General features: G+C 35.5%; 1 protein-coding gene and 3 pseudogenes across 3 annotated transcripts; 2 read left to right on the forward strand and 2 right to left on the reverse strand.

Moving 5' to 3' along the window:
- The first annotated feature begins 884 nt into the window (after nucleotides 1-884).
- LOC145556492 (pentatricopeptide repeat-containing protein At1g71210, mitochondrial pseudogene) lies at nucleotides 885-7,620 on the forward strand (annotated as a pseudogene). The gene is made up of 2 exons (XR_014091868.1): nucleotides 885-3,833; nucleotides 6,701-7,620. The product of XR_014091868.1 is annotated as a pentatricopeptide repeat-containing protein At1g71210, mitochondrial pseudogene (transcript).
- Nucleotides 7,621-9,672: 2,052 nt separating this feature from the next.
- On the forward strand, nucleotides 9,673-11,774 carry LOC145556493 (serine/threonine-protein kinase-like protein At3g51990 pseudogene; annotated as a pseudogene).
- Nucleotides 11,775-14,930: 3,156 nt separating this feature from the next.
- On the reverse strand, nucleotides 14,931-19,295 carry LOC145556494 (pentatricopeptide repeat-containing protein At3g02330, mitochondrial pseudogene; annotated as a pseudogene). The gene is made up of 4 exons (XR_014091869.1): nucleotides 16,209-19,295; nucleotides 15,624-15,722; nucleotides 15,388-15,545; nucleotides 14,931-15,282 (listed from the first exon to the last, which is right to left on the reverse strand). The product of XR_014091869.1 is annotated as a pentatricopeptide repeat-containing protein At3g02330, mitochondrial pseudogene (transcript).
- An 877-nt stretch (nucleotides 19,296-20,172) lies between these two features.
- Nucleotides 20,173-24,379, reverse strand: LOC145642205 (pheophytinase, chloroplastic-like). Its single transcript, XM_081693304.1, has 6 exons — nucleotides 24,185-24,379; nucleotides 22,098-22,820; nucleotides 21,446-21,672; nucleotides 21,104-21,295; nucleotides 20,846-21,002; nucleotides 20,173-20,724 (listed from the first exon to the last, which is right to left on the reverse strand). Exons 2-6 carry the CDS (start codon nucleotides 22,800-22,802, stop codon nucleotides 20,482-20,484), a joined length of 1,524 nt encoding a protein of 507 aa, XP_081549430.1. The 5' UTR covers nucleotides 22,803-22,820; nucleotides 24,185-24,379; the 3' UTR covers nucleotides 20,173-20,481.
- Nucleotides 24,380-24,578: the final 199 nt, after the last annotated feature.

Here is a 24,578-nt window from a genome sequence, read left to right on the forward strand (position 1 = left end):
ATTTTCCAATGTAAAAGGTTTTCCATGAAACATTATTTTCATCTGAAAATGTTTTACACCCTACCAAACGGGGCTCAAATGTCCAAATGGTAAATGCTTGTGTGCTTGTTCGTAAAGCTTAAGAATTTGGAAAATGTTTTAGTCAAAAGTTTGATAAATATACTAGGTTTATAAACCTATAAAGAAAGAGTAAAATCATAATATGTTTGTTCGTATTTAGAGTATAAAACTGAATGCGTTATCAAAATTTTCTCAAATGTTAGCCTTTATTGATTATTTTTCTATTTGAAATCGAAACAAGTTTTTATGCGTAATAAAATAATAACCTAGCAAATCATCATTTATTTAATTATATATTTTTACAGAGTAGGCGGGTGATTTTTGGGGGTGCAAAAGAGGGGCAAAGCTCCGAGCATATGTTTATTAAGACAAAACAATTAGGGTAAGCAAATCAAGTTATTAGGTCATGCTCAACAAAATAGAGTTATCAAATCACATTTACAGGTGAGTTGACCCGATTTGGGTTATATCAGATAATGGTTTATACAAAATCACTATTCCTCATACCAATGAATTATCACTCCAATTTGGTCATTAGACTTGCTATTGATACGCAGAGATGTCAATTCGGGTGCTTAGATCGGGTTGTGACTGTTTCAAACTATAATCACGTACAAGTCAAAATCTGAATCGATTTTTATTAGGGTGGGTTTCGGCTGGTGTTGGATTTTGATCCCTTTATTTAATTCATGTGTTTTTACAGCCCTAGGCACACCTCTTTTAAGTTTTAACAGTAAAACATGTCCAAATCCAAATACCAAAACCAAACCCATATAACAATTAGAATTCAAACCGAATCCATGAAGACGAACACATCTACGAATTCTGTCTTCCTTGCCACTTTCCCTCCTCCCTTCGTTTTTCTTCCTTGTTCTTCTCCAATGAACCGCCTGCTTCTAGCAACTCACTAGAAGCAGAAAAAACAGAGCTTTTTCTCTCTCTCTCTTCAATCCAACATTCCCAATTTCAATGGGAATTTCAATCAATTCTTAATCCCAAAACCCAATTCAAAAACACCATTTTTGTATCTCAATCTTAAACCCCAGAAGAAGAAAAAGACACCATTTTTCACAATATTTATGCCATTATAAATTCAATCTTTATCATCAAATTATGCTGTCACCAAAACTCAGATACATTACCAGAACCAGGCCTTTTCTCTCTCCTCTTTTCCTCACAAATCCCTTCACTTCTTCATCTTCTGCGCATCCTGTTTCAAACCCATCTATAATTCGATACCAATTTGCAGACCCATCTGCAGAATCTAAAGAAATTGCTTCTACTTTTAGTGATTGGTTCAGAACCTCAAAAAACCCAGTTTTTGACAGGATTTTTTCGATTTTGAATAAAAGTGATGAAGATCTTATTTCTTCCAGAAAGATGGATTTGGGCATTAAAGATATGGGTATTTCATTGACCGAATCGTTCGTTTTACAGGTACTTAATTATAAGAAAGATGATATTTTAAGTTGTTTGAAATTCTTTGATTGGGCTGGTAGACAACCTTATTTTAATCATACTCAAGCTACTTGTGTTTCACTTTTTAAGATTTTGGGTCGTGCTAAGCTTACTTCTATGATGGTAGATTTGTTAGAGAGTTTTACTAAGCAGAGAACTATGCATAGAGTTAGGTTTAATGATATGCTTGTGATAGGGTATGCTTTAGCTGGTAAAATTGATGTTGCACTCCAAGTGTTTGGTAAAATGCGCTTTCACGGGCTCGATTTGAATGAGGTTGCTTATCATATTTTGTTGAATTCGTTGGTGGAGGAAGGGTGTTTCGATGTAATGAATGTCGTGTTGGAGCAAATTAGGATGAGGGGGCATCAGAATGTGGTTACTCATGGTATTGTGATGAAGAGCTTGTTTAAGCAGGGACAAATAGAAGAGGCGGAGAAGTATTTTCGCGAGTTGTTGAATGATGATGAGGTGTATCTAGGGCGTATTTTTGGTATTCTTGTGAATGCACTTTGTAAGGAGAAGATGTTTTCACATGCTGGTATGTTGATCCAGGAGTTTGGGGAGAAGGGAGCTTTTCCTTTGCAAGAGGCATATGGTGTTTGGATCAAGAATCTTGCGCAAGCTGGGAAATTAGATTCTGCTGTGGATTTTTTCCGCACTAAAAAGTGTGAGGAAGGGTACATTCCTGAAGTGTTCAGGTACAATGTTTTGATATGTAGGCTTCTTAAGGAAAATCGTCTTAAAGAGGTTTGTGATTTGTTGTTGGATATGAAGGAGTGCCAAATTGTGCCTGATAAGGTGACCATGAATGCTGTTTTGTGCTTTTTTTGCAAGGCTGGAATGATGGATGTTGTTCTGGAATTGTATGAGATGAGGGCTGAATTTGGGCTTACTCCACATAGTCTGGTGTATAATTATGTTATAAACACTCTGTGTGGTGATGGAAGTACTGATGAAGCATATCAAATGCTGAAGAACTCAATGAAACAGGGTTACTTTCCTGGCAAGAGGACCTTCTCTGTACTTGCAGATGCATTATGTAGGGAGGGCAAGCTTGATAAAATGAAGGACCTAATTGTGTTTGCCTTGGAACGTAAATTTATTCCATCTAATGCTGCATATGAGAAATTTATTAGAGCCCTTTGTCTAGCTAAAAGGGTTGAAGATGGTTACTTGATCCATGCAGAGCTAAACAGATTAAATAAAACACCCAGTGAAAGTTCATATTCATACTTGATATGTGGTTTCAATAAGGCCAGCAGGGGAGATCTTACTTCTAGACTTATCCTTGAAATGCAAGATAAAGGTTATGCACCATCACACAAATTGTTTAAAGCTGCCATTCGTTGTGTTTGTGAAATGGATAATCCTGAGAAGCACTTTCTGAATTTTTTGGAAAAGCAGCTGTCTCGCTTTGGATGTGACCAGCGCATTTTCAGTTACTTTATCTATGGGGCAGGGCATGCCAGAAGGCCTGAGCTTGGTAGAGCAGTTTATGAAATGATGGAGAAAATTGGTATTGTCCCTAATTTGAACTCAGATCTCTTTATGCTAAAGTGTTACCTGAAAAGCGGAAGGATAGCTGATGCACTAAGCTTCTTTGATGACCTTAGCAGAAAAAGATGGGCGGGAAGGAAGATGTACAATACCATGGTGGTTGGCCTTTGCAAATCTGGGAAAACCGACTTTGCAACAGCCTTATTGAAGCAAGCGAGGAACAATGGCCTGATCCCTAGCCTGCAAAGTTACGAGGAGCTTGTAAAGTTGTGTTGCTCTGAAAAGAGATATGATGACGCGATTGAATTAATTAATGACCTTGAGAAAGCCGGACGTAAGGTTTCATCATTCCTTGGCAATATACTTTTGTTGCATGCTATGCGTTCTGGAGATTTATACAAGGCTTGGCTTCGCTCAAGGGATGTGTCTAATGAGACACCTAGTAGTGCAATGCTTGGCCAATTAATTGATGTGTTTTCTTGCCATGTTTCATTGGATTCTAAGGCTGAGGACTTGGAAGAAGTTATTCAGAAATGCTTTCCTCTTGATCTTTTCTCTTATAACATGATGTTGAGAAAATTAAGCATCAATAAGATAGATGAAGCCTGCCAATTGTTTAAGCGGTTGTGTTTCAAAGGGTATCAACCAAACAGATGGACTTATGACATAATTGTACATGGCCTCTACAAACATGGTAGGGTTGCTGAAGCTGAACTGTGGGCAGACCAAATGTTACGGCAAGGATATGTTCCAACTGAATGTACACACCTGTTCATTTGAAGAAAATTATGCGGTTAGAAACCAATAAAGCACAGGTAACTAGTTTTTTTTTTTTTTGGTAGTAGATTTTTGTGCCTCTTACTATCTGCGCCATTTTATGTCTTGTTTAAGTGATACTCCATATTGCACTAGATCCTTTTAAGCTGGGGCCACTCAAAGATAATAAGGGACCATATGCAGCTTCTTTTATATTGAGCCCTCCGTTCATAGTTTAAAATGTACAGTACATTACAAATGCTAATCAAATATCAAAATAGAAATAGATATTCCAATTGAACTTGATAGTATCTATCTGAAAGAACTAGATATAACCACAACAATTCTCAAGCTGGTGCTGTAGTTATGTTGCATCAGCCACAAATTGTCTATCCACTTCAAAGAATAATTAATGCTTAGCAATACAAACTGCATTTGATACACCCATTTTCCAGTGTGATTCTGCTAATGTGTAATCTATGATTACTAACTATTTCATCATTACACCTTAAAAAAATACCATCAAGTCATCAACCTTTTTAAGTCAATTCACTAAATTCTCCTATGTATGGTATTAGTTACATCTTTTGGTTTCTGACACCAACTCAGCAAAGAATGCTCTTTTAGTAAACGGTCAGTAGCTGCTGGTTAAAAGCAGATTATGGATAGACTGGTTTAGGAATCTTTGGGTAATCGATACTTCTAAATTGGTTTAGATGGTAGCCTACGTTGGTCTGATAAACGATGTACAAATAAATCCTGTTTAAGATGAGAGCCGTAGCTCATGTAAATCTTAGATTGCATGGCTTTGACCTTGATATTGAGTATGCTGAGAATCAAAGTCCTAGTAGGGGACAGTTGAGCTATTCTGTATTGATAGCATGGGGAAGGGATTCTTTGTTATGCTGGGATCCTGGTGCCTTGTTTAGGTAATAAAATAATTCAGGTTATGGTCCATGATCTGACTTGTGTTTCCAGATCATTATTTGATTAATGAGTTGTCCTAGTGAGTGTGCCTCAAAAATGTTATTGAACAAAGCTTGTGTACCCCTGAAATGTTTAAGGAGAATGTAATTTAGTTATCCAACGGAGTATGTAGAAGTGTATGATGAGCATATGAATTAGATGTTAAGTTTTGAACGTTCTCTTTTGTGTTTGTTTTAGTGGAACCTGTGTCATGTGCTTACTCAGGAAGTTCCATATATCAATAGCATGTTTAAACTCAATAATAGGGCTTTCCTAGGGAGACTTTCATAGGGAGACTTCTTTTGTTCTTTGTCTATTGCTTGTTTCATGAAATGTATCAATTTTGGCAGCACTTCAAGATGCTTGTAATGATTGGAAAAGGAAACTAAAGGCTTATGATGAGCATAAACAAAGGGGATAAAAGGCATGGCCATCATAGTGCAAATTCAAATTGGTTACATTTCAAAATGTGCATCAATGATAATTACTCTTATAATTTATAAATTAGTTTTTTGAATGTAGAAAAGCGTGCTAAGGTGTACTTGAGGTTCTTCATCAAAATTAGGGTGGGAAAAGGGGGAAGGAGTGTCTGGAGATGCTGTCTAACCTAACTACTGAATCCCAACAAACTGATATAGCTCCTCACCTTCTCTTTCACAACCAAAATCTTGAGAAGTATGCATTGATGAGCTTAAGTAGCCTGTTTGGTTACTACTATATTCTGATCCACAAGTTACTCTGTTTCTTGAGTTGTCACTTTCCAGATAGTATTCCTTTGAATTTTCATAGACTTGTCCTTTTGTTTTGATGTCCTAAATTCTCTGTAGGTAGGTGTAGGGGCTGTCCTAAGTACCGTAAAATAGTCTCTTTTGATGGTAGATAGATGCTGTCTAAAAGAATTGGAACTGAAATGGATGTAATTAGAATGCTTCAGGTCCTGAGTTTGACACTTTGACCTGCCTCTTTTCAGCTCTTGATTTTCTCTTGTGGGCTATAGCATCCTCTTTAAGTTAATTTTCAGGTTTCCACTGAGGTGGCCCTGTTGGGGATAATAACCAGCTGAAGTTTGGTCTGAATGGCTTGATGTTAGGACGAGGGGGAGGATCACTCGATTGACTTGGACATTGGAGATTATGCATGGTGGCATCCTCAAGTGCATCTCACCACCCTCATTTTTTGGACTTTAATATATTAGGAGCTTGTTTATCTGGATTTCTAAATTTAGTCTGATGTTTTGCCTTTCCTCTTCTGTTTCCCAAAGAGAATATGAACTACTTGTATTATTTATTCCCCCGCTTGGAGGCTGTGTATTATTCACCGGGTCTTCATAATTGGAACAGTTTTTTTTTTTTTTTTTTTGCACAAAGAACTTTCTCTGAAGTGACCTTTTTCTTTTGAGTGGTATATATTCAGGCACATTATCATTTACCTTGATTCTAGCAATTGTCTTTACTTCCTAGTTTTCTTCTTTCTTTATACTAATAGAAAATGGCATTGACTTTAAGCCTGACCAAAACAAATTTCCAGCTTACTGGTAAGGGACAAATTTTAAGGGTTTTTTTTTTTTTTTTTTTGTGTGTGTGTGTGTGTGTGTGTTGGGGGGGGGGGGGGGAGGGGAGGAAACTTAAATTTGATTTTAGGAAGTCATAATCTGAAGGCAACTACCAAGGAACTGTAGGAAGTTTAGTTGAATCTGCATATCTTCAAGTTTTTGGACGCTTGCATTATGTAACCTTTTTGATATTTCTTCTCAACTATTCCTTTCTTTCTTTTAGATGTAGGAAGTTTAGTTGAATCTGCATATCTTCAAGTTTTTGGAAGCTTGCATTATGTAACCTTTTTGATATTTCTTCTCAACTATTCCTTTCTTTCTTTTAAAAAATACAGTACTGTATTACTTTGCTGCTGTACTGTTTAGTATTCTTTTGCTGATTTCATGAATCTTAACTTTTATATACAGGCAAATGAAAAAACTCGTATTTTACTTGCTGGAGGAAGCTCTTTGGATGACTATTGGATCCAAATAGGTCTCTTTGTTAGAAAAAAAAATTGTTATTACAAGGTAGAAAGGTGAAACTCATGTTTTCCTTTACTTCAGTGGTACATAATTAGTTATACGAGTTTTTGTGGCAATTGTGAGACCTTGCTTGCCCATGCTTGTCCAAGAACTAGAATGTTTTTGGAGTTCTTGATCAGCATCCCAAAAGAATTTTAACTTGTTACACTCTTCTACTAATTGTGGCGTATTGGAATCATACTGGTGTCGGGGCCTGATAGTTGAGCATGGTGTCAGATCATTCTCCATTTCTTTGAAATAGCTCTTTTGAATTTTGACACTGGATATACAAGTGCTTCTTCCAAGTGTTCAACCTGTCATTCAGATTCAAGCTAATACAGATGGTGAACTTTTTCTGGATACTGCTTCTGGTAATTGTATCAGGATTTTTTTTTGCTCTATTGTCAAGATTGCTATTACAAACTTGTGAATAGCTGATTTTTGTTGTATTTATATTAGCTTCAGGAATATCTAGGCAACAGTTAAAGTCCTATTCTTTTAGATGGATAATTCTTCTAGTTACACATGCAAACAACATATGATTAGTATTGAATAGGCTAGACATTTTGTTGGAAGAAGAAAATGGGCTTAAATAAAAAAGGAGTGACATGTCCTCAAATTTCTCATTGAAGTGTGCATTCTCTACCCCAAATCATTTTGGGACCAAGGCTTTATTGTTGTTGTTGTTGTTGTTGTTGTAGTTTGTTATCATCTTAGGTTTCTGATGTAATTGCAGTCCTGTTAACTTAATAGAGGATGTGAATTGTTTTCAAAATTTTAGATGTAATAATTATGGGCATGAAATGCAAATTTATTGAAGTTTACTTTTGTCAATGGTAATTTGTTTACATAATATCTCCGGAAAGGGCAGATTACATTTGGAAACTGAGAAACATGGTGTTCTTTGCTTAGGGCTAATCCCTTCTGATAAATTGGGAAAGAATCCTCTATTTCTGGTACAAATGAAATGGATATTTCTGTTAAGCTTTCAAGTGACTCCTAACCAAACATTTGGACCACCATTTTCCTTTAGGGTATGATTATCAGTTCCTTTGGTCACTTAAGCAAGCTCAAATCAGAAGCATATTCATTTCTGATATCACTGTCAGTAGAGGTTAGAGAGAGCTGGGGACCCTGCAACATTGCCAAACCAAGGACGATAGGAAGTGGCGGTTGCCATTAGTACAGTTTAAGCCAAACTATTAATACATGCTTGTATTCAACATCATTATCGTAGTGACATCTACTCAGGATCGAAAAAATACGATCAAATGCATTACAGTTCTGTAATAATGGATCACTAATTAGTATAACGTAGTTCTGAAAACTGGAAGGTGAAATGTGAAAGGTTGTTGTAAGCAAGAAATTCAATGGAAGATGATGAGTACTTTTGCTTCATTTAGTAGAAAGATTCTAGTGTGAAAACTTCTCATATTCTTTAGACGAGTTGATTGTTTTCATGCATGGTCTGACTAAGACTTTAGTGCTGGTTGTTCAACTGAGGAATAAAGACCAACTCAAAGTTGCAAGTTCAAGTAAACATTCTTGTCCTTTCAATCTTTTTGTCAAGTCCAAACTTGCTTGTCTACCGCGTAATGAAACTAGTGTTTGGCCAACAATGTTTGGAAATTTCCTGATATGGGTTATGACTATGGAAGTTTGATGGTATTTGTAACTTAGCTTTATTAATATAACTTCCTACGCGAACTAATGGTGATTTGGTAGTCTACATGATTGTGGATTGTGAAATTTATGGGAATTAGAACTTCCCATAAATTGTAAGTTTATGAGAATTCATGAAGTGTTTGGTTAATAACGAGGACAGTAACTTTTTATGAGAGTTTTTACTTACATCAAAGGGGATTAGGTAAATATATTTCAATATTTGTGAGAACTCAAAATTCGTAGGAAATTTCACCTCCCCTATTTCACCAAATTTTTGTTAGTCAAACATCACACAAAACTTGCAATTTCTTGGAAGTCTCACTTTTCACGTGTTTTTATGTCAACCAAACAATCCATTAGTCAGATATTTTGATTTCAATATTAAACAATTGCCCAAATCAAAAGTCAAGTGTATTGTGCAAAACTTATGTACTTAGGACTTGTTCTGATTTACCGAACTGAACTGAATTGATTGGAGCTGAACTGAACATTTTATGAGAGAAAGAAATTAGAAACCAAACTGAACTGAATCGAACTGAACTAAGCTGATTGGAGTTAAACTGAAAATAAACCGAAGAGAATTGACCCTTAGAAATGTAAAATAAAATTAAATATCCATGCCAAAATTTTGCACCTTCAAACTAATTTTGGATCACATACTATTAAAACAATTTCAAATTACACTTTTACTTTTTTGAATCTTTTAAATTTTTAAAGTACTAGTGCTACAATCTACCAGAGAGTCAACAAATACAAATTACCTATTCAAACAATATCCACCATGACTTTATGACCACAATATTTTACTACAACCCATTCTCTTGCAAGACCACAGTACAGCCTCAACTCTAGCATCACCAATTTGACTTGCAGAAACTATTTCAGTAAAATTTATTCCATGAAATTAATTCCAATGAATAATATACGGAGTATATTTTTTTAAAGGAAACTGTAAATTAATTTTCATTTATTCCCAGTATACTCAGTTATAATTAAAGCAAACGAACAACAAAATAGCAATGAATTACGAAGTATTAATGATGATACATTGTTAAATATCGTATACCCGAAAACACCTGAAAATTTTTATAATAAACCCCATCAATTTTTTTAAACTAAATGGGACATATACTTAATTACTCCTACCATCAGCAAATATTTTGGAATTTTAATTTGGTAAAAATGGTACCCCACCTTATTCCACCCTCCCCTCCTAAAGGCAACAGCTGAGCAAAATTAAAGTCATTCCCCTTTCTCTCTGCTCCCAAAAACAGAGAGATAAAACAGGGAAAAAAATTAATAAAAATACAATCTTTATTCACAAAAATCCCAGAAAATTAAATAAATTCCACAATCCCCATGAATTCTTGAATTTTATAAAACCCAGTTCTTCAATTTTCCTTCTTTCTCCAAAAAGATTGGTTCTTGATGGGTTATCTCTCTTGCAAAGCTGAATCATCCATTGAAGTTTCAAATTCCCAGAAAAACCCATCTTCCAACAGACAAAAACAAGAAATTCCAGATAAAAATTCCCATGAAAAACCCATCAAAATCACAGAATTTAAGTACAGTGATCTTGTAGCAGCTACTAATAATTTTTCAGACCAGAAACTTCTAGGTAGAGGAAGCCATGGCCTTGTTTATAAAGCTCTTCTTCCTTCTGGTCGTCTTTTAGCTGTCAAGAAACCTTCTAGAAGACCCCAACAATCTTCTTCATCATCATTTAATGATGAATTTGATAATGAAATCAACATTTTGTCGAATATTCATAACCCCAGGTTTGTAAATTTAGTGGGTTTTACTGCAATTAATAATAATGTTAATGAAGCTTCTAGATTACTTGTTGTTGAATTTATGTGTAATGGTACTTTATATGATTATTTGCACAAGAATCCAAAGGTACCCAATTGGGGTCGTAGGATTAAATTAGCATTGCAAATTGCAAAAGCTGTTGAAACCCTACATTCACAATTTCCACCTGTGATTCATAGAGATATAAAGTCTGCAAATGTGTTGCTTGATAGAAATTACAATGCTAGATTAGGGGATTTTGGGCTTGCATTGAGGTGTAATGTAGACGATTTTCGACTCCGGTCCACGCCTCCGGCCGGAACAATTGGTTATTTGGATCCATGTTATGTGACTCCTGATAATTTGAGTACAAAAACTGATGTATTTAGTTTTGGAATATTGTTGTTGGAGATTATAAGTGGTAGAAAAGCTATTGATATTGGGTATTCACCACCCTCAGTAGTGGATTGGGCTATCCCTTTGGTAAGAAAAGGGAAGCTTTTAGCTATTTATGATCCTAAGATCCCTCCTCCAAAGGATCAGATGGTTAGGAAGCAATTGGCTGTGATTGCGGCGAAATGTGTGAGGTCTAATAGGGAGAGAAGGCCGTCGATGAGGGAGGTTGTTGAGGCACTTGATAGATTGAGTAAGTTGGTTCCTTTGCATTCGTGGAACGGGTTGGTTAATCCGTGCTTGATGGTGGAGAATGTAGGGCAGCCTGTTGGGTTGACAAATGGGAATTTGAGTTCAAGGTTTAGGGGATTGGAATGTGGGAATTTGGTTGATGTGGATGGTAAATTTGCAAAGCCATTGAAGAATCCAAGGAGGGTTTATTCGGATTTGGGGATCAGGAACAATTTGTTGGATTTGTTGGCCGAGCCTGACTTGGATTCTGAATATGGAGAGGATGTGAATAAGCAACAACAGCAGACTGCTAAACATAGTTCAAGTTTAAGATTTGGAAGTGAAAGATATAGTGACATGGGACGGAATTCTGCTCTTGTTCGTTACAATGATGGTGGAAGTCTTTCTCAATTGCGAAGGAGTATAAGGGACAATAAAAGATCATGATTTGGTCAGTGAGACGGATTGGTATGTTTTCTTCACCATGTTAATGAGATTCAGTGATTGAATTACATCTATCTCGGATGTCTTTCATCATTAAACTCGAGTGTAAGCTTGTATTCTTGTATTGCTTGTTGATGTTGTAGATTAATCTTGTGTTCGTTGTGTATGTTTCCATCAGCTGTTAATTTGTTCATTACTTCATTGTTTGCTGAGGCAGCCTGTTCATTGAAATATTGATAGATTTATTAGCTCAATATATATAGTTTTGGGATACAATGTAGAAAAATCTCCCATCCGAGTATCCATGGTTGAGCTGTTGTATAGTCTATTGCACGATTTGTTCGATTGAACATTGGCTAGATGATGTAGAGTGCGACTATTGTAATCAGTGTTTTGTAGCATGTAATCAGTTTTTCATTTCCCCTTCAATCCATAGAAAATGAAATTTGAAACATCTGATTGATTTGCTCTTCTGTATAGTTGATTATATGGTATTAAACACGCGCAATACAGACAGATCAGTGTCCTTCAGATGAACTTCATTGTGGTCAAGATTCAAGAAGCCAACACTATTTGTTTAAATACTTAACAAAATGAACCTATGTGATATTTACAACTCCCCCAAGTAATCCCTCCGTATCATAATATAATACACCATACCCTGCAAATGCAATTACAAACTCGTACTTTGACTACTATTCGATAAAAATTTTGGATCTGTATAGGTGATTTTTAGCTGCTGTTTTTTTAAGAGGAAAGATACACAATTGTTAATGGTTTGTATTTTTTGAGTTGCCTCATCCGGATTGCACACCTTGGCGTATGGTGGGTGAGTCTCCCAGCAAGAGTTTTCTGCATTCTGTGAGGCTCGAACTTAAGACCTTCTTTAAACGACATTAAGTTGCTTAATAATTTATTATGTTTAATAGAATATGCATATTTTTCCTTAGTCTAAACTCTTGATTTAGTTGTAATTATGGAGACCATAAGAAAACAGGTGAATAACTCAAATTAGTAATAATGTCAGTAGCAAGAAGCATTATGGGAAGAGATTAAGTAGCACCTCCTACAATCAAGGCTTTACAGCTCATTTATCTCCTATTGGTCACGTGCTTCTTCTTCTTGATTTGTGTTGAGTTTTCAAGTTATGTTGAGTAAGATGCACTCATATTATGGGTCAATGTTTTTTTTTTTTTTCCTTTTCATGGATCTATCCTAAACAAATGGTCATATAATCATATTAGTTTACACTAGTCCTGAAAAGCAATTATTTCTTTTTGTTCTTTTCAATTCAGATTAGTCGCAACAATTTAACTTTTATGCAATTTATATTGTAAATTTACAACAGTAATTATTGTTCTAATAATATACTTCGTATAATTAAATGTTACTATCATGTTAAATTTTGAAAATTCATATTAATGTATATTTTGATAAAATTATTTTAATACTTGTAATTTTTTTTCATTATTATTATTATTATTATTATTATATAATTGCAAATTTAATTTTTACACTTGTAAAATAATAAATGTAATAATTAAACTGTTGCAATTATTCTGAAATGAAATGAGTTTGCTACCAAGTCTACTCGATTTAAAAACAATGCATCAAGTGATTGATCAATCAAAGAAAGTTATTTTGTCAAAAAGAGAGTTTTACACTTTTACCCCACCCGCCCCCCCCCCCCCCCCCCCAAAAAAAAAAAAAAAAAAAAAATTGTTACAAAGTAATATATTGTTACAAAGTACAAATAAAAAAGCTAAGCCTTATATTCTTTCTCGATGTATTAAGCACAATCATGAAAATAAAATGGTACAATTAGAAGGGCCAACATTTGCATGATTGATGGAATAAAATAATTAGATTTGGGTAAAAAAATCAACAACAAAATGTCAAAAGGCACTCAATTTAACCTTTCTCCTGCAGTCTACAGAGGGTTGTTTACTTTTTGTCTCGACTTTGATTGGCTTTTTCTTTGTTAAACTCTTCTTAAAATTTGTATAACGATTAATTAATTAATTACATCCATTTAAGTTGTCTAACTCTCAATTATTTTAAGTTAATGGATAATAATATTGAATTGTCAATTTTTGTGTAGGTAAGCTTTAGATGTCACTAGATAAGATCATAAGAATATAGGATGGTTTTTATATTTGAATTTGATTTTTATGCAAATGATTTGCCATTTTTTTTGGCTAAATGCTAACTACTATCCTCCTTTAATTTAAACGTCATCATGTTGATTTCCCAACTACTACAATGTGATTATCCTAAGTTGTCATGTAAAACCCTCCATAAAATTTGATTGTGGATTATAACCTTTAATATTAGAGCATTATCGAGTATTGACTATCTCAAATCACATCCAAAAAAATAGAAGATGAGACACTTTCAATAGAACTTATGAGACACCAAGCAATTATTTGAGTGGTTGAAACCATCCATTTTGCTTCATAACTATCAATACAATTGATTACATACACACCACCTGGCACCTGCCATTGATTCAATGCCACCCCAAGGCTTTATGTGACTTAGTTCTAAACTAAAAATTATGACCACAAAACCTTCACATCCACTTTAGTTTAGAAAAAAAATAAAAGTTACGAAATTGATTCGAAACAATGGATTATAAATTTATAGCCTTCAATTTAAAGAATGTTTGACTTTTGTACGACTAAAAGGATATTAAACGAGACGCTTTTCACGGATCCCATGAGACCCAAAAGGTCATTTGGATGCTTCTCGTGGATCTTGTAAAACTCTAAGAGGCTATTAAGGTAGTAAGAAGTTAAGCACATCCACTTTGCTTCAATATATCAATATAGTCGGTCTAAGACAAAATATAATTAATTTACTCAAGGTCCACACGAACCTCTTTGGGACGGACTAGTGAGCGTCATGGTTCCAAACTAACTTTTATGACACAAAAAAATCTTTCACCTACTTTAGTTTGGAAAAAACAAATTCCGTAAATGTAGAATATAGCCTTTAATTATAGAGAACTTTAGATTTTTTTCAAAGCTAAAGGATAGAAAACAAGACGCTTTCCATGGATTTCATGAGACTCTGGGAGGCCATTAGGGTGGTTGAAACCATTCAATATGTCCTACATGGTTCCAAACAACTTTATGACCCCAAAATACAATCTACACATAAGAACAAATTTAAGTGTGATTGTTTACAAAACTTGATTTTGCATCAACAAAATCCTCGCCTAAATTGTGAATTAAAATAGTGTAACACACTAACACAGTAAGGCACATGTTACTCGACTGTAATTCCTTCTCTTAGATTGGGATTGTGTAAGTTCATCACTGAGGTTGAGCAAAATAGAACTCAAAGCCCAGAAATGTATTCAATATTTTCCGACTAGCATTTATCATTAGGAAAATCGCGCCGTCACCGTGATGAGAGGCTCAACACATGAAACAATTATCGTTCTATAAAGTAGTCATTTGCCCAGATCATGTAGATTTGGAGCATGTGGTTCTACCCAACAACTAGTCAACATAGTATCCTAACAAATCATTATACTAACAATAACAGATTACAAATACACTAAGAATCATCTGTACATATGCAGATTAATTTCACAAGCATCAATTACTAATCAGTATTACACCCTGTTTGTTCAATTACAAGTATAAGGCAAATTTACATATCTACAAGAAGTCGCAATTAAATCACATGCATGGCTTCATCATCGAGGTTTCAATCTTAAGTTCCTAAACCTACGTTTGATCTGAGATTATATTAGCTTCCAAAGCGAAAAATGTGAGCCAAGGAAGCATATTCTTACCAACTTTTTAGATCCTTCCCTGATAAACTCCACGTCCTTAGTGAGATCATATTGGACAACCTCTGGATCATCAAGCAGAGCTGCAGAGGTAGTGTGACTGAGCCTTCGATTCTACACTTTTAATCCAACAGTGCAGTAAATAGTTCAACTTCACCAGCTACATACAGTATATAATTAACAACTCGTTCATAAAATCATAATACAACTTCCCAGGATTAAAGGGTGATCAAGCCTGTACATTAATTGGGTAGCAGAGGCATACCTCGGGAACTTCATCATGAGGGCAATGACCTGCCGGGCTAATTTAATAGTTATGGGGCTTCTGTAAGTTGCTTCATCACCTGTTGGCCCCTGATGGGCTTCACCCATGAATCCTCTTTCACATACACGAGACAAACAGGAACATTGCTTTCTTGACATCTACACATTTACAAATTAGATGGTCTAAACATTTGGTGCCATGAGATCAAAACTGGAGGATAATCTAGTTGTACCTACCTTGTTAGAGACTCGTCAAAAGATAGTTGACTTGAATGGTCTGCATATACCTGCATGAGTAGCTCTGCTATAATTTCTGGATCACTCATTTTCTGCCAACTACAATAACAAAAGGTGACCTTAAAGGTATAAGCAGCAGTCAAAAAATTAATCGAACTAATGAACAAATTATGGGGTTGCCAGAATGGGGGAGGGGAGGTTCCATAAAAACCAAGTGTTACAGATGGAATATGAAGGTTACACTATGTCCATAAGCAACAGTGTGTTGATTTGGGGGCTGGAGAGAATATTATGCATGAACCAGTTCAAAACTAATTAAAAGCTATAGGATGAAGATCTTTCCTCTTTCAGAATAAGAGCATCAGCAGCTTAGTCTGAAATGTGAAGTATTGAATGTTATCATGTGAAATTCAAAAGCAGGCATGTATAACTTTATGAGGTTTGTCTTAAAAAAAATTGCCTAAATAACAAACTAATCTCTAAACTTATCCATGAAAATACAAGTTCCTCAAGTTCAGAACAATTGCAAAATATTTATTTCAAAATTAAGCATACTCTTACCGACTCTGGTATATCTGAACTGACCTGGTAATTACAATGATCCATCAACTATATCCTTTGGGGCACATGACAGACAGTGAATCATCCCAAACCAGAGCTTGCAGAGTATCACGCAGTTCCCTGAAAAGTTTACGAGGGGTTCTGCTACATCATGTTCTGTGGTATAATAGGTGAACCCTTTTGCTACACCTTGCTTTCAAATTCCATCAACTCTTCGTTTAGTTCTATTTATAATTCACCTTGCATCAAAATTCCATAGTATCAACTATCAAGTCAACTAAGCAGTCATCCAGTGGCTCAAATTCATTCACCCATCACCGTCTACTCTCTGAAGTCCTGCAAAATTTGTCGTTGCTGTTCAGCCAACTTCAACATTCAGAGAAAAGTCAACCTCAGGTAAATATTCAATCTCTCTCATCTCATTGTAAAGAAAATTAAGTTCTTCCATTATTGCTTCAAGGCTAGGATGAGCCTTTTCATTAGCCAAGAATGTGTGGATATCTCCTGTCACCTCTATCCAGCTACAACCTGGCTCCTTTTTCACCTTATTTTTCCTCATGGTCTTCCTCATTCTAGAAACCTCATTCCACATACCTGCATCAGCATATACATTTGCAAGGAGAATGTAGACTGAGGAATCCTCGGGATCTAGTTGAAGGATGGAATTTGCAGCCTTTTCTGCAATCTCTACATTTCCAAACATCTTGCAGACACTTAACAAGGTTCTCCAAATAACGTCATCAGCCTCAAATGGCATATCTTCAATAAGCTGTAAAGCCTTTCCAACCTGCCCCGACTTCCCCAGCATATCTACCATGCACGAATAATGATCCAGTTGAGGATCCAATCCATAGCTGTGCATTGAGCAAAAGTGATCCCAGCCTTTTTCAACTAGCCCCATATGACCACAAGCTCGGAGAACTGCAATAAAAGTCGCATGGTTTGGCTTTACTTTCTCTCTCTTCATATCTTCAAAGACGTTGAGAGCCTCTTCCGCAAAACCATGATAAGCATAACCACATATCATTGCATTCCATGTCACAAAATCCCGCTGTAAAGCCCTTTCAAACATGAGCTGAGAGTCTTGCATGTTGCCACACTTTGAATACATGTCGACGAGAGTGCTTACAATATATACATCAGCTTGCAGTTCATGCTTAATGATTTGAGCATGGATTTGCTTCCCAAGTCCCACGGTTGCCAGGTTAGCACAGGTATCTAGAACTGTTGCATAAGTAAAATTATCAGGTTCAATGCCTGTTCCCAACATCAAAGAAAAAATTTGCAGGGCTTCATCTTCCATATTTTGCTGTAAAAAGCCTGAAATAATTGCATTCCATGAAACAATGTTTTGTTTTCCTAGTCGGTCATGAAGCTTCATAGCCTCATCGATCAATCCATACTTGCAGTACATATCCACCAAAGTACTTCCCACAAAAGGGTGAAAGCCCATTCCAGATTTGATAACTCGGGTATGAAGCTCCATGCCATATTTTGCATATTGCTTTCCAGCTGTAGCTTTCAAAACACTGCCATAAGTAAATTCGTCAGGTTCCATCCCACAAGCCAGCATTTCAACAAACAGGCGTAGAGTTCCCTCTTCCAGACCATTTTGCTCACAAGCTGCAATTATCGCATTCCAAGACACAGCATCCCTTCTAATCATCTCATCAAAAACACCTTTTGCTCGTAAAATATCTCCACATTTTCCGTACATGTCCAAAATTGCATTTGTTACACAAACATTAGACTGAAATTTGCTCTTCATAACCAGACCATGCAGTTGACAACCTGTTGATAATTGTTTAGCCACAGCACAGGCACTAAAAGCACCTGACAGAGTAACTTCATCAAAGCCAAGGTCAGATTTTATCAGATTTCGAAACAACTTTAATGCTTCAGGACCTTGATTACTTTGCACGTAACCAACTAGCATGGCATTATAGGATTGCACACTATGTTTGGGCATAGAGTTAAATACCTTCCTAGAATCTACTAAACTCTTACTTTTCGCATACATATCTAAAGTAGCAGTTGCGACGATGATGTCAGTACCAAAGTTAGTCTTCAAAGCATGAGCATGCAGTTGATGGCCTAAACTAAGTGCAGATAGCCCTGCACATGACCTAAAGACACTAGCATAAGTTGATTGGCTTACAACCAATCCTTGTCTCTGCATCTCCTTAAACAATTCCAAACCATTAGTAAACTGATGATTCTGAACAAAACCCGCGATTAATGCACTCCAACAAACCCAATTCTTTTCAGGCATTGCATAGAAGAACCTCAAGGACTCGTCCAAATATTTGCATTTTGCATACATATCAACTAAAGCACTTCCTGTCACCATATCACTCTCCAAACCCGATTTCACCGCAAGCCCGTGAATTTGTATACCTAGTATATAGTCCTCCAAAAATGAGCAACATTTCAAAACCACAGCTAAGGTAGTGTGATCAAAACACATGCCTTTTTTAACAATCTGCAAGAAAATCTCCACACATTTATGATGATTCCTACTCTGCAAATAACTCGAAATCAAGGTATTCCATGACACTACATCCCTCTCCGGCATCGAATCAAAAAGAATCTGTGCAACTTCCATATTGCCTTCCCCAGAATACGCAAAAATCATGGAGTTCCAAGAGATTGTATCTCGTTGAGGCATTTGGTCGAACACCTTGCGTGCATACCCTAATCGCGAGCATTTTACATACATTTGAATCAAACAATTGGTAACAAATATTGTGGGTTCGAACCCAGAAATTATCATCTGGGAATGTGCTTGTTTGCCCGGATTTATAGCTCTTTGATGAGTACATTCTTGGAAAATGTGAGAAAAGGTCTTCTTCTTGGTGATTGCTGCTTGTTTCCAGTCACCAGTAGAAAATGTATTGATGAATGATAATCGTATAGAATATACATGGAAAATTACAAGAGATCGTTTGAAGAAAAAACTGGAAAATATTTGCGTCATGAAAGGTTTCAAGTAATGGTTTTTCCAGTTTTTTGGTCGTTATATTTCGGTAGTTGAGTTCTCAATTGGTAATTTGTATCAATGCAAACATGTGTTAATTTCACCTTATTTTTGCTAAACTAAAAGATATTTTTATTAAATTGAAATTATTTTTTGATAAATTGAAATTATTGTCATTGAAGTGTAATTAATTTTATTGAACTGAATTATTTTTTTGCTGAAGTAAAATTATTATTATTATTATTATTATTATTTTACTGATTTTCTATTATATTTCTTCTTTAAGTTTACTAAATCGAAATTATCTTTACTGAAATGAAATTATTTTTGCTGAACTGAAATTATTTTTTTAAGGTAAAAGTGAACAGGGTCTTACAGTTTTACTTTGATCCATTGGCTTTAGCTAATTATCATAACGCTAGCTAGTATTTTATTCGGAAAGGACAATTTTTGCCATGTACATATATTTTCTTTGAATCGGCGGCTGAAAAAGCCAGTATTTCTCGTTTTCACCTACAAGTAAGACCCGTTCACCTCACTTTACTTTATTTTTGCTAAAATGAAATTAATTTTAATGAACTAAAGTTAATTTTGTTAAACTGAAATTATTTTTGCTAAACTAAATTTTTTTTACTGATTTTCTATTTTTTTTTTTTTTGAAACAAGCAGAGCAAAGAGATTAATTAATGATCAAAAGGTCCGACAATACATACGGGTTAACCCTCACAAGGACAATGATTAACCCAAACTTGCTCTACACCAAACGGAATTAATTTAGCTAGATGATGCGCAACTGATTTTCTATTATATTTCTCCTTTTTACTGAACTAAAATTATTTTTGCTACTGCACTGAGATTATTTTTACTTTTTTTTTTTTTTTTTTTTTTTTTTTTTTTTTTGAAGTGAAGTGAACAACGTCTTAATCTGTAATAATCCAGCGTAATATTTACTACAGTATTTAAGTTTCTAACAAACCAAAGAAGTGAAAGAACTAAAGGAGACAGAGGGAGTACTAAACATTTTAAATAGTTCCATTCAAAGTAGTCCTATTAGGTTTCGCACATGTGGTTCTTGCGAGTTGTGACTACTCAACAATCGGTCAACATTATATTCTAACAAATCACTGTACATACAAACAAGGACAGATTACAAACATACTCTTCCCTGATTCATCACACTAAGCAATTTATCTGCACATGCACAAGAATTTCACAGGCATTGATTACTAATCAGTAATACATCCTGTATGTTCAATTACAAGAATAAGGCAAATTTACATATCTACAAGAGGTTGCAGCTATGACTCGTGCATGACTTCGTCATTGAGGTTTCAATCTTAAGTTCCTAAATCTATCTTTGATCTGAGATTGTATTAGCTTCCAAAGCGAAAATTGTGAGCCAAAAAAGCGTACTCTTACTAACTTTTTAGAGTCTTCCCTGATAAATTCCACGTCCTTAGTGAGATCATCTTGGACAGCCTCTGGATCATCAAGCAGAGGCAGTGTAACAGACCCCTTCGCTTCTACACTTTTGATCCAACCACGTAGTAAATAGTTCACCACCTACATATACAATGAAAAAATTCTGTAATTTAGAAAGGCGGATACAAGGAATAGGGTACATCCAGGATTAATGACTAATGAGTAATCAAGCATGTACAGAATCTGGGTAGCAGAGGCATACCTCAGGAACTTCATCATGAGGGCAATGACCTGCAGGGCTAATTTCATAGTACGAAGCTTCTGGAAGTTGCTTCTTCACATGTTGTCCCCAAAAGGGCTTCACCCATGGATCTTCTTTCCCATACACGAGACAAACAGGAACATTGCTATCTCGACATCTACACATTTACAAAATAGAGGATCTCAACATTTGGAGCCATGAGATCTAAACTGATAAACGCAGGTGAAGATACAAGGAGGATAATCTAGGTGTAACTACCTTGATAAAGACTCGTCAAAAGATAGTTCACCAGTGGGGGCACACATGATTGAGGCAAATGCTGCAGCAGCAGCAGGATGTTCTGTAGTCTCCACTATCTGAGAAAAGACTTTATCAACATCTGTTGAATGGTCTGCATAAACCTGCCTGAGTAGCTCTGCTATGGTTTCCGGATCACTCATTTTTTGCCAACTACAATAACAAAAGGCGAAATTCAAGGCTTGCACTAATAAGCAGCAGTTAAAATTATATTCTAGTAAGTGTTGAACAGAATATGGGGTTGCCAAGGGAAGTTGCATAAAAATCAAATTAGAGATGGGAATCATGGGATATGAAGCTTACACTATGTCCATGAGCTTAGTTACATTAGCAGGCAGAGGAAAAGTTCCAGCTGGAGGAAACATCCTAGATAGCAAAGGAGATTTTGTAGGATTTGGAAGAAATCCCCAAAAAGGTGTTGCATTGAGCAGAGTAACACCCTTTACTAACTGAGGGTTACATGCTGCAAAATAGGTTGCAACATATCCTCCAAGTGAATTCCCCACAATATAAACTGGTTCACCAATGACCTGCAATCATTTAAGTAGGGTTCATTAAATCCGTGCTCGATAGTTATAAGAACTTGAAGTGGTTTCGGGAATTTGGGAAGCAATGATGATAATGGTATGCAAGAATAAGGAGAAAGTGCTACACATGGCTGCGACTAATTGAAAAAGGCAGCAAGCAGCAGCATTTACATACTAAGACAGTAGAACATGTGAGTTCCATAGAAAAAGTACAGCTAAAGTCTCTTATTGGGTCTAGCCAAGTAGAGAAAGGATTTTTTTGAAATAAAAGCCAATAATATGGGACAAGTCCTCAGAGGCTCAGAGCTATGGTATGCACCAAAATCTGAGCTCTTTGTCATCTAAGTAAGCAAATTGGGTAATGTATGATCAATAAAGTAATGATCAGACAGCTTTATCCAGAAATCTTGGAACATTAAATAGTTTACCTGCTCAATAAAAGACTGCACTTGCTCCCTCCATAAATCAACAGAGTAAACAAGTTCTTCTGCCCATGGTTCAGCTTTCTCTCCAAACCCCCATGTCTCATCCTTCTGTTTAGAGAGATTTACTTCCTTCAACAAAGGAGCAGGATCTTCAAAAGGCAATGACTTCCCTTGGCCAAGAAAATCCAGAGCAAATACTCTAAAGTCACACCCTAAATCTTTCAGCTGCTTTTCATAATGAAAGCTGCCAACACCAAATCCAGGAAGGAAAAGAACTGGTGGGGAATTTACATTCTCACATCCAGCTTTCTCATAATGCACGTTAAGTTTTGGTTTCCATTCCCAATAACAACTACTAACGGAAGTACTTGATTCACCTGTTGAATAATCTGGCAACCCTGGGATCAGAACCTTTGGCACTGAATCTGCTCTATCTGATATATCTTCCAAACTCTGTTCCCCACCAACCACAGTCCCACTAAAACTTTCATTGAAAGCTCTTGGTGCAATCTGACGATTTTGAATAGAGTTAAGTGACCCTGAAGCTTCTTGATGATAAAGGTTTTTTACTAAATAATGTTTCCTTGGGGTACATAGGACTTGTGTTTTTTCCCCTAAAAAAGACTGCAATCCTGGTGAAGTTGATTTTTTCTCTATCAACTGTGATCGTACATGAGAAGGTGCTGCATGGTAGAGAAGAACATCCATGTGAAAGATAAACGTTTTCTGCACAAGTAAACCATAACACAATTTTATGAAATTAAGGATGTCACATAATCAGATCTTCAGGGAAAACAGTTGAAAGAAAGCAAGAAATCACAAAGAATGCATGTCTAGTAGCTAATAGTATTTCAATGAAAAACATGAGAAGAAAATCACTCGAGTTATGACTATCACTGTATACATATCTTTCCCTAAGAGTCAGTACTCAGTACTTGATTACATTGACGTACAACAGTTCAATGAGAAATGAGTTCTATTATCCTACATAGCCACATCCTTCTTATGTTTCACGGCAAAAAACATAATCTCAATTTTTTATTAGGTTGGATTTGGCTACTTTCATACAAGCTTCAATCTTTACAATCTCAAACTCTTCAGTATATAGGCTTTTCCATTAAAACGGTTTTAAATTAAAAATACAAGTCCCTAAATCACCATCTGAAAACTGTCATCATCTCCCATCACCCAACCCCAAATCAAAGCAATGGACCAAATATCTGTGATCATTAACCAATCTTTGTTAAGACGGACATCAACTAACTCAACTATGTTAATCGCAAGATTCCCAACTTTCGAAAATTCTCATCTCTCCTACTCTATAAATCAATTATGTTTAAGCCAAAGTATAATGCAATAACAAATAAAGGGAATCATTTGGTTAGGGTTTGGTTAGTTTGTTAACGAGACAAACTTGAGCACAAAGTTTGAATTTGATGTTCAAGGTGAGTTCGGCTTTGAGATCGAATTCTGTATAATTCAATCAACCCAAGCCGAGCCATGTCAGAGTTCGGTCCGGCTCGTGGCCAGCCTTACTCCCAAAGTCCCAAGTCCTAACTCCTAAGTCTCACTAAAAGGCTAACTATAAAACTACCTAGCAACATAAAATACTATACTTTCTTTTCAATAGAATCGTTACATCAGAACCCAATTATGCTAATTCCTCCAAAATATCATCAATCATTACTCTCCTTCTTTTCAACCATCAAAACCCTAGCTATTGACAAAAAAAAACTACTGAACTTACTTCAATCAATTATTTCTCACTCCAATAATAAACTATCAAATACACTTTCCCAAATTAAGCATAATAACAACATGATTTATCAATCAGCATAATCTGACATTATTCTAATACAATTTGCATCAGTATAAAACAATTGCAGATTTGTATACTAGTTAAAAAACATTAGATCAATAAACAAATAAAAAAAGTCAAAAGATCTGTCTGAACCTATTAAATTAAATTAATGGAGTATAATTTAAATACTCCAACATATTAAATAAGCATAAATATAAAACAAATAAAAAAGAAAAATTATTTAATTTGCAGAAAAAAGAAGAAAAAATTAAAGCTGAATTATACTTACCTCACTCAAAAAATAGTAAATATCATTGAACAAAGAAACCCTAAGAGAAAGATTGAATCTTTGAATCCGATAATTGAGGAAACTTTAGAGAGAGAAAATAGAAGAGAGAGAAAATGGAAGAGAGAAATGCGTTGGAAAGATTGTGCAAGATGCTTAAATGGACCCTCGCCTTCATTCGTCCAGTCGTTCAACACATATATTAAACGTGTCTAAATGGAACTTCACTGCTACAGCTTTGGCGCCTTATAATAATGCCAGAACTACTGGTTTTAACGGTTTTACTCTATGATATTACCGTCGGTTAACTAGATGATTCACGAGTCATGCTTAATTTTTAATGGATGATAGCTTATAGTACTTAACTTTAGAAGCTGAAATTTCAAGAATTACTCCT

Source organism: Chenopodium album, chromosome 8 (assembly GCF_948465745.1).
Source record: "Chenopodium album chromosome 8, dcCheAlbu1.1, whole genome shotgun sequence".
NCBI lineage: Eukaryota > Viridiplantae > Streptophyta > Magnoliopsida > Caryophyllales > Amaranthaceae > Chenopodium > Chenopodium album.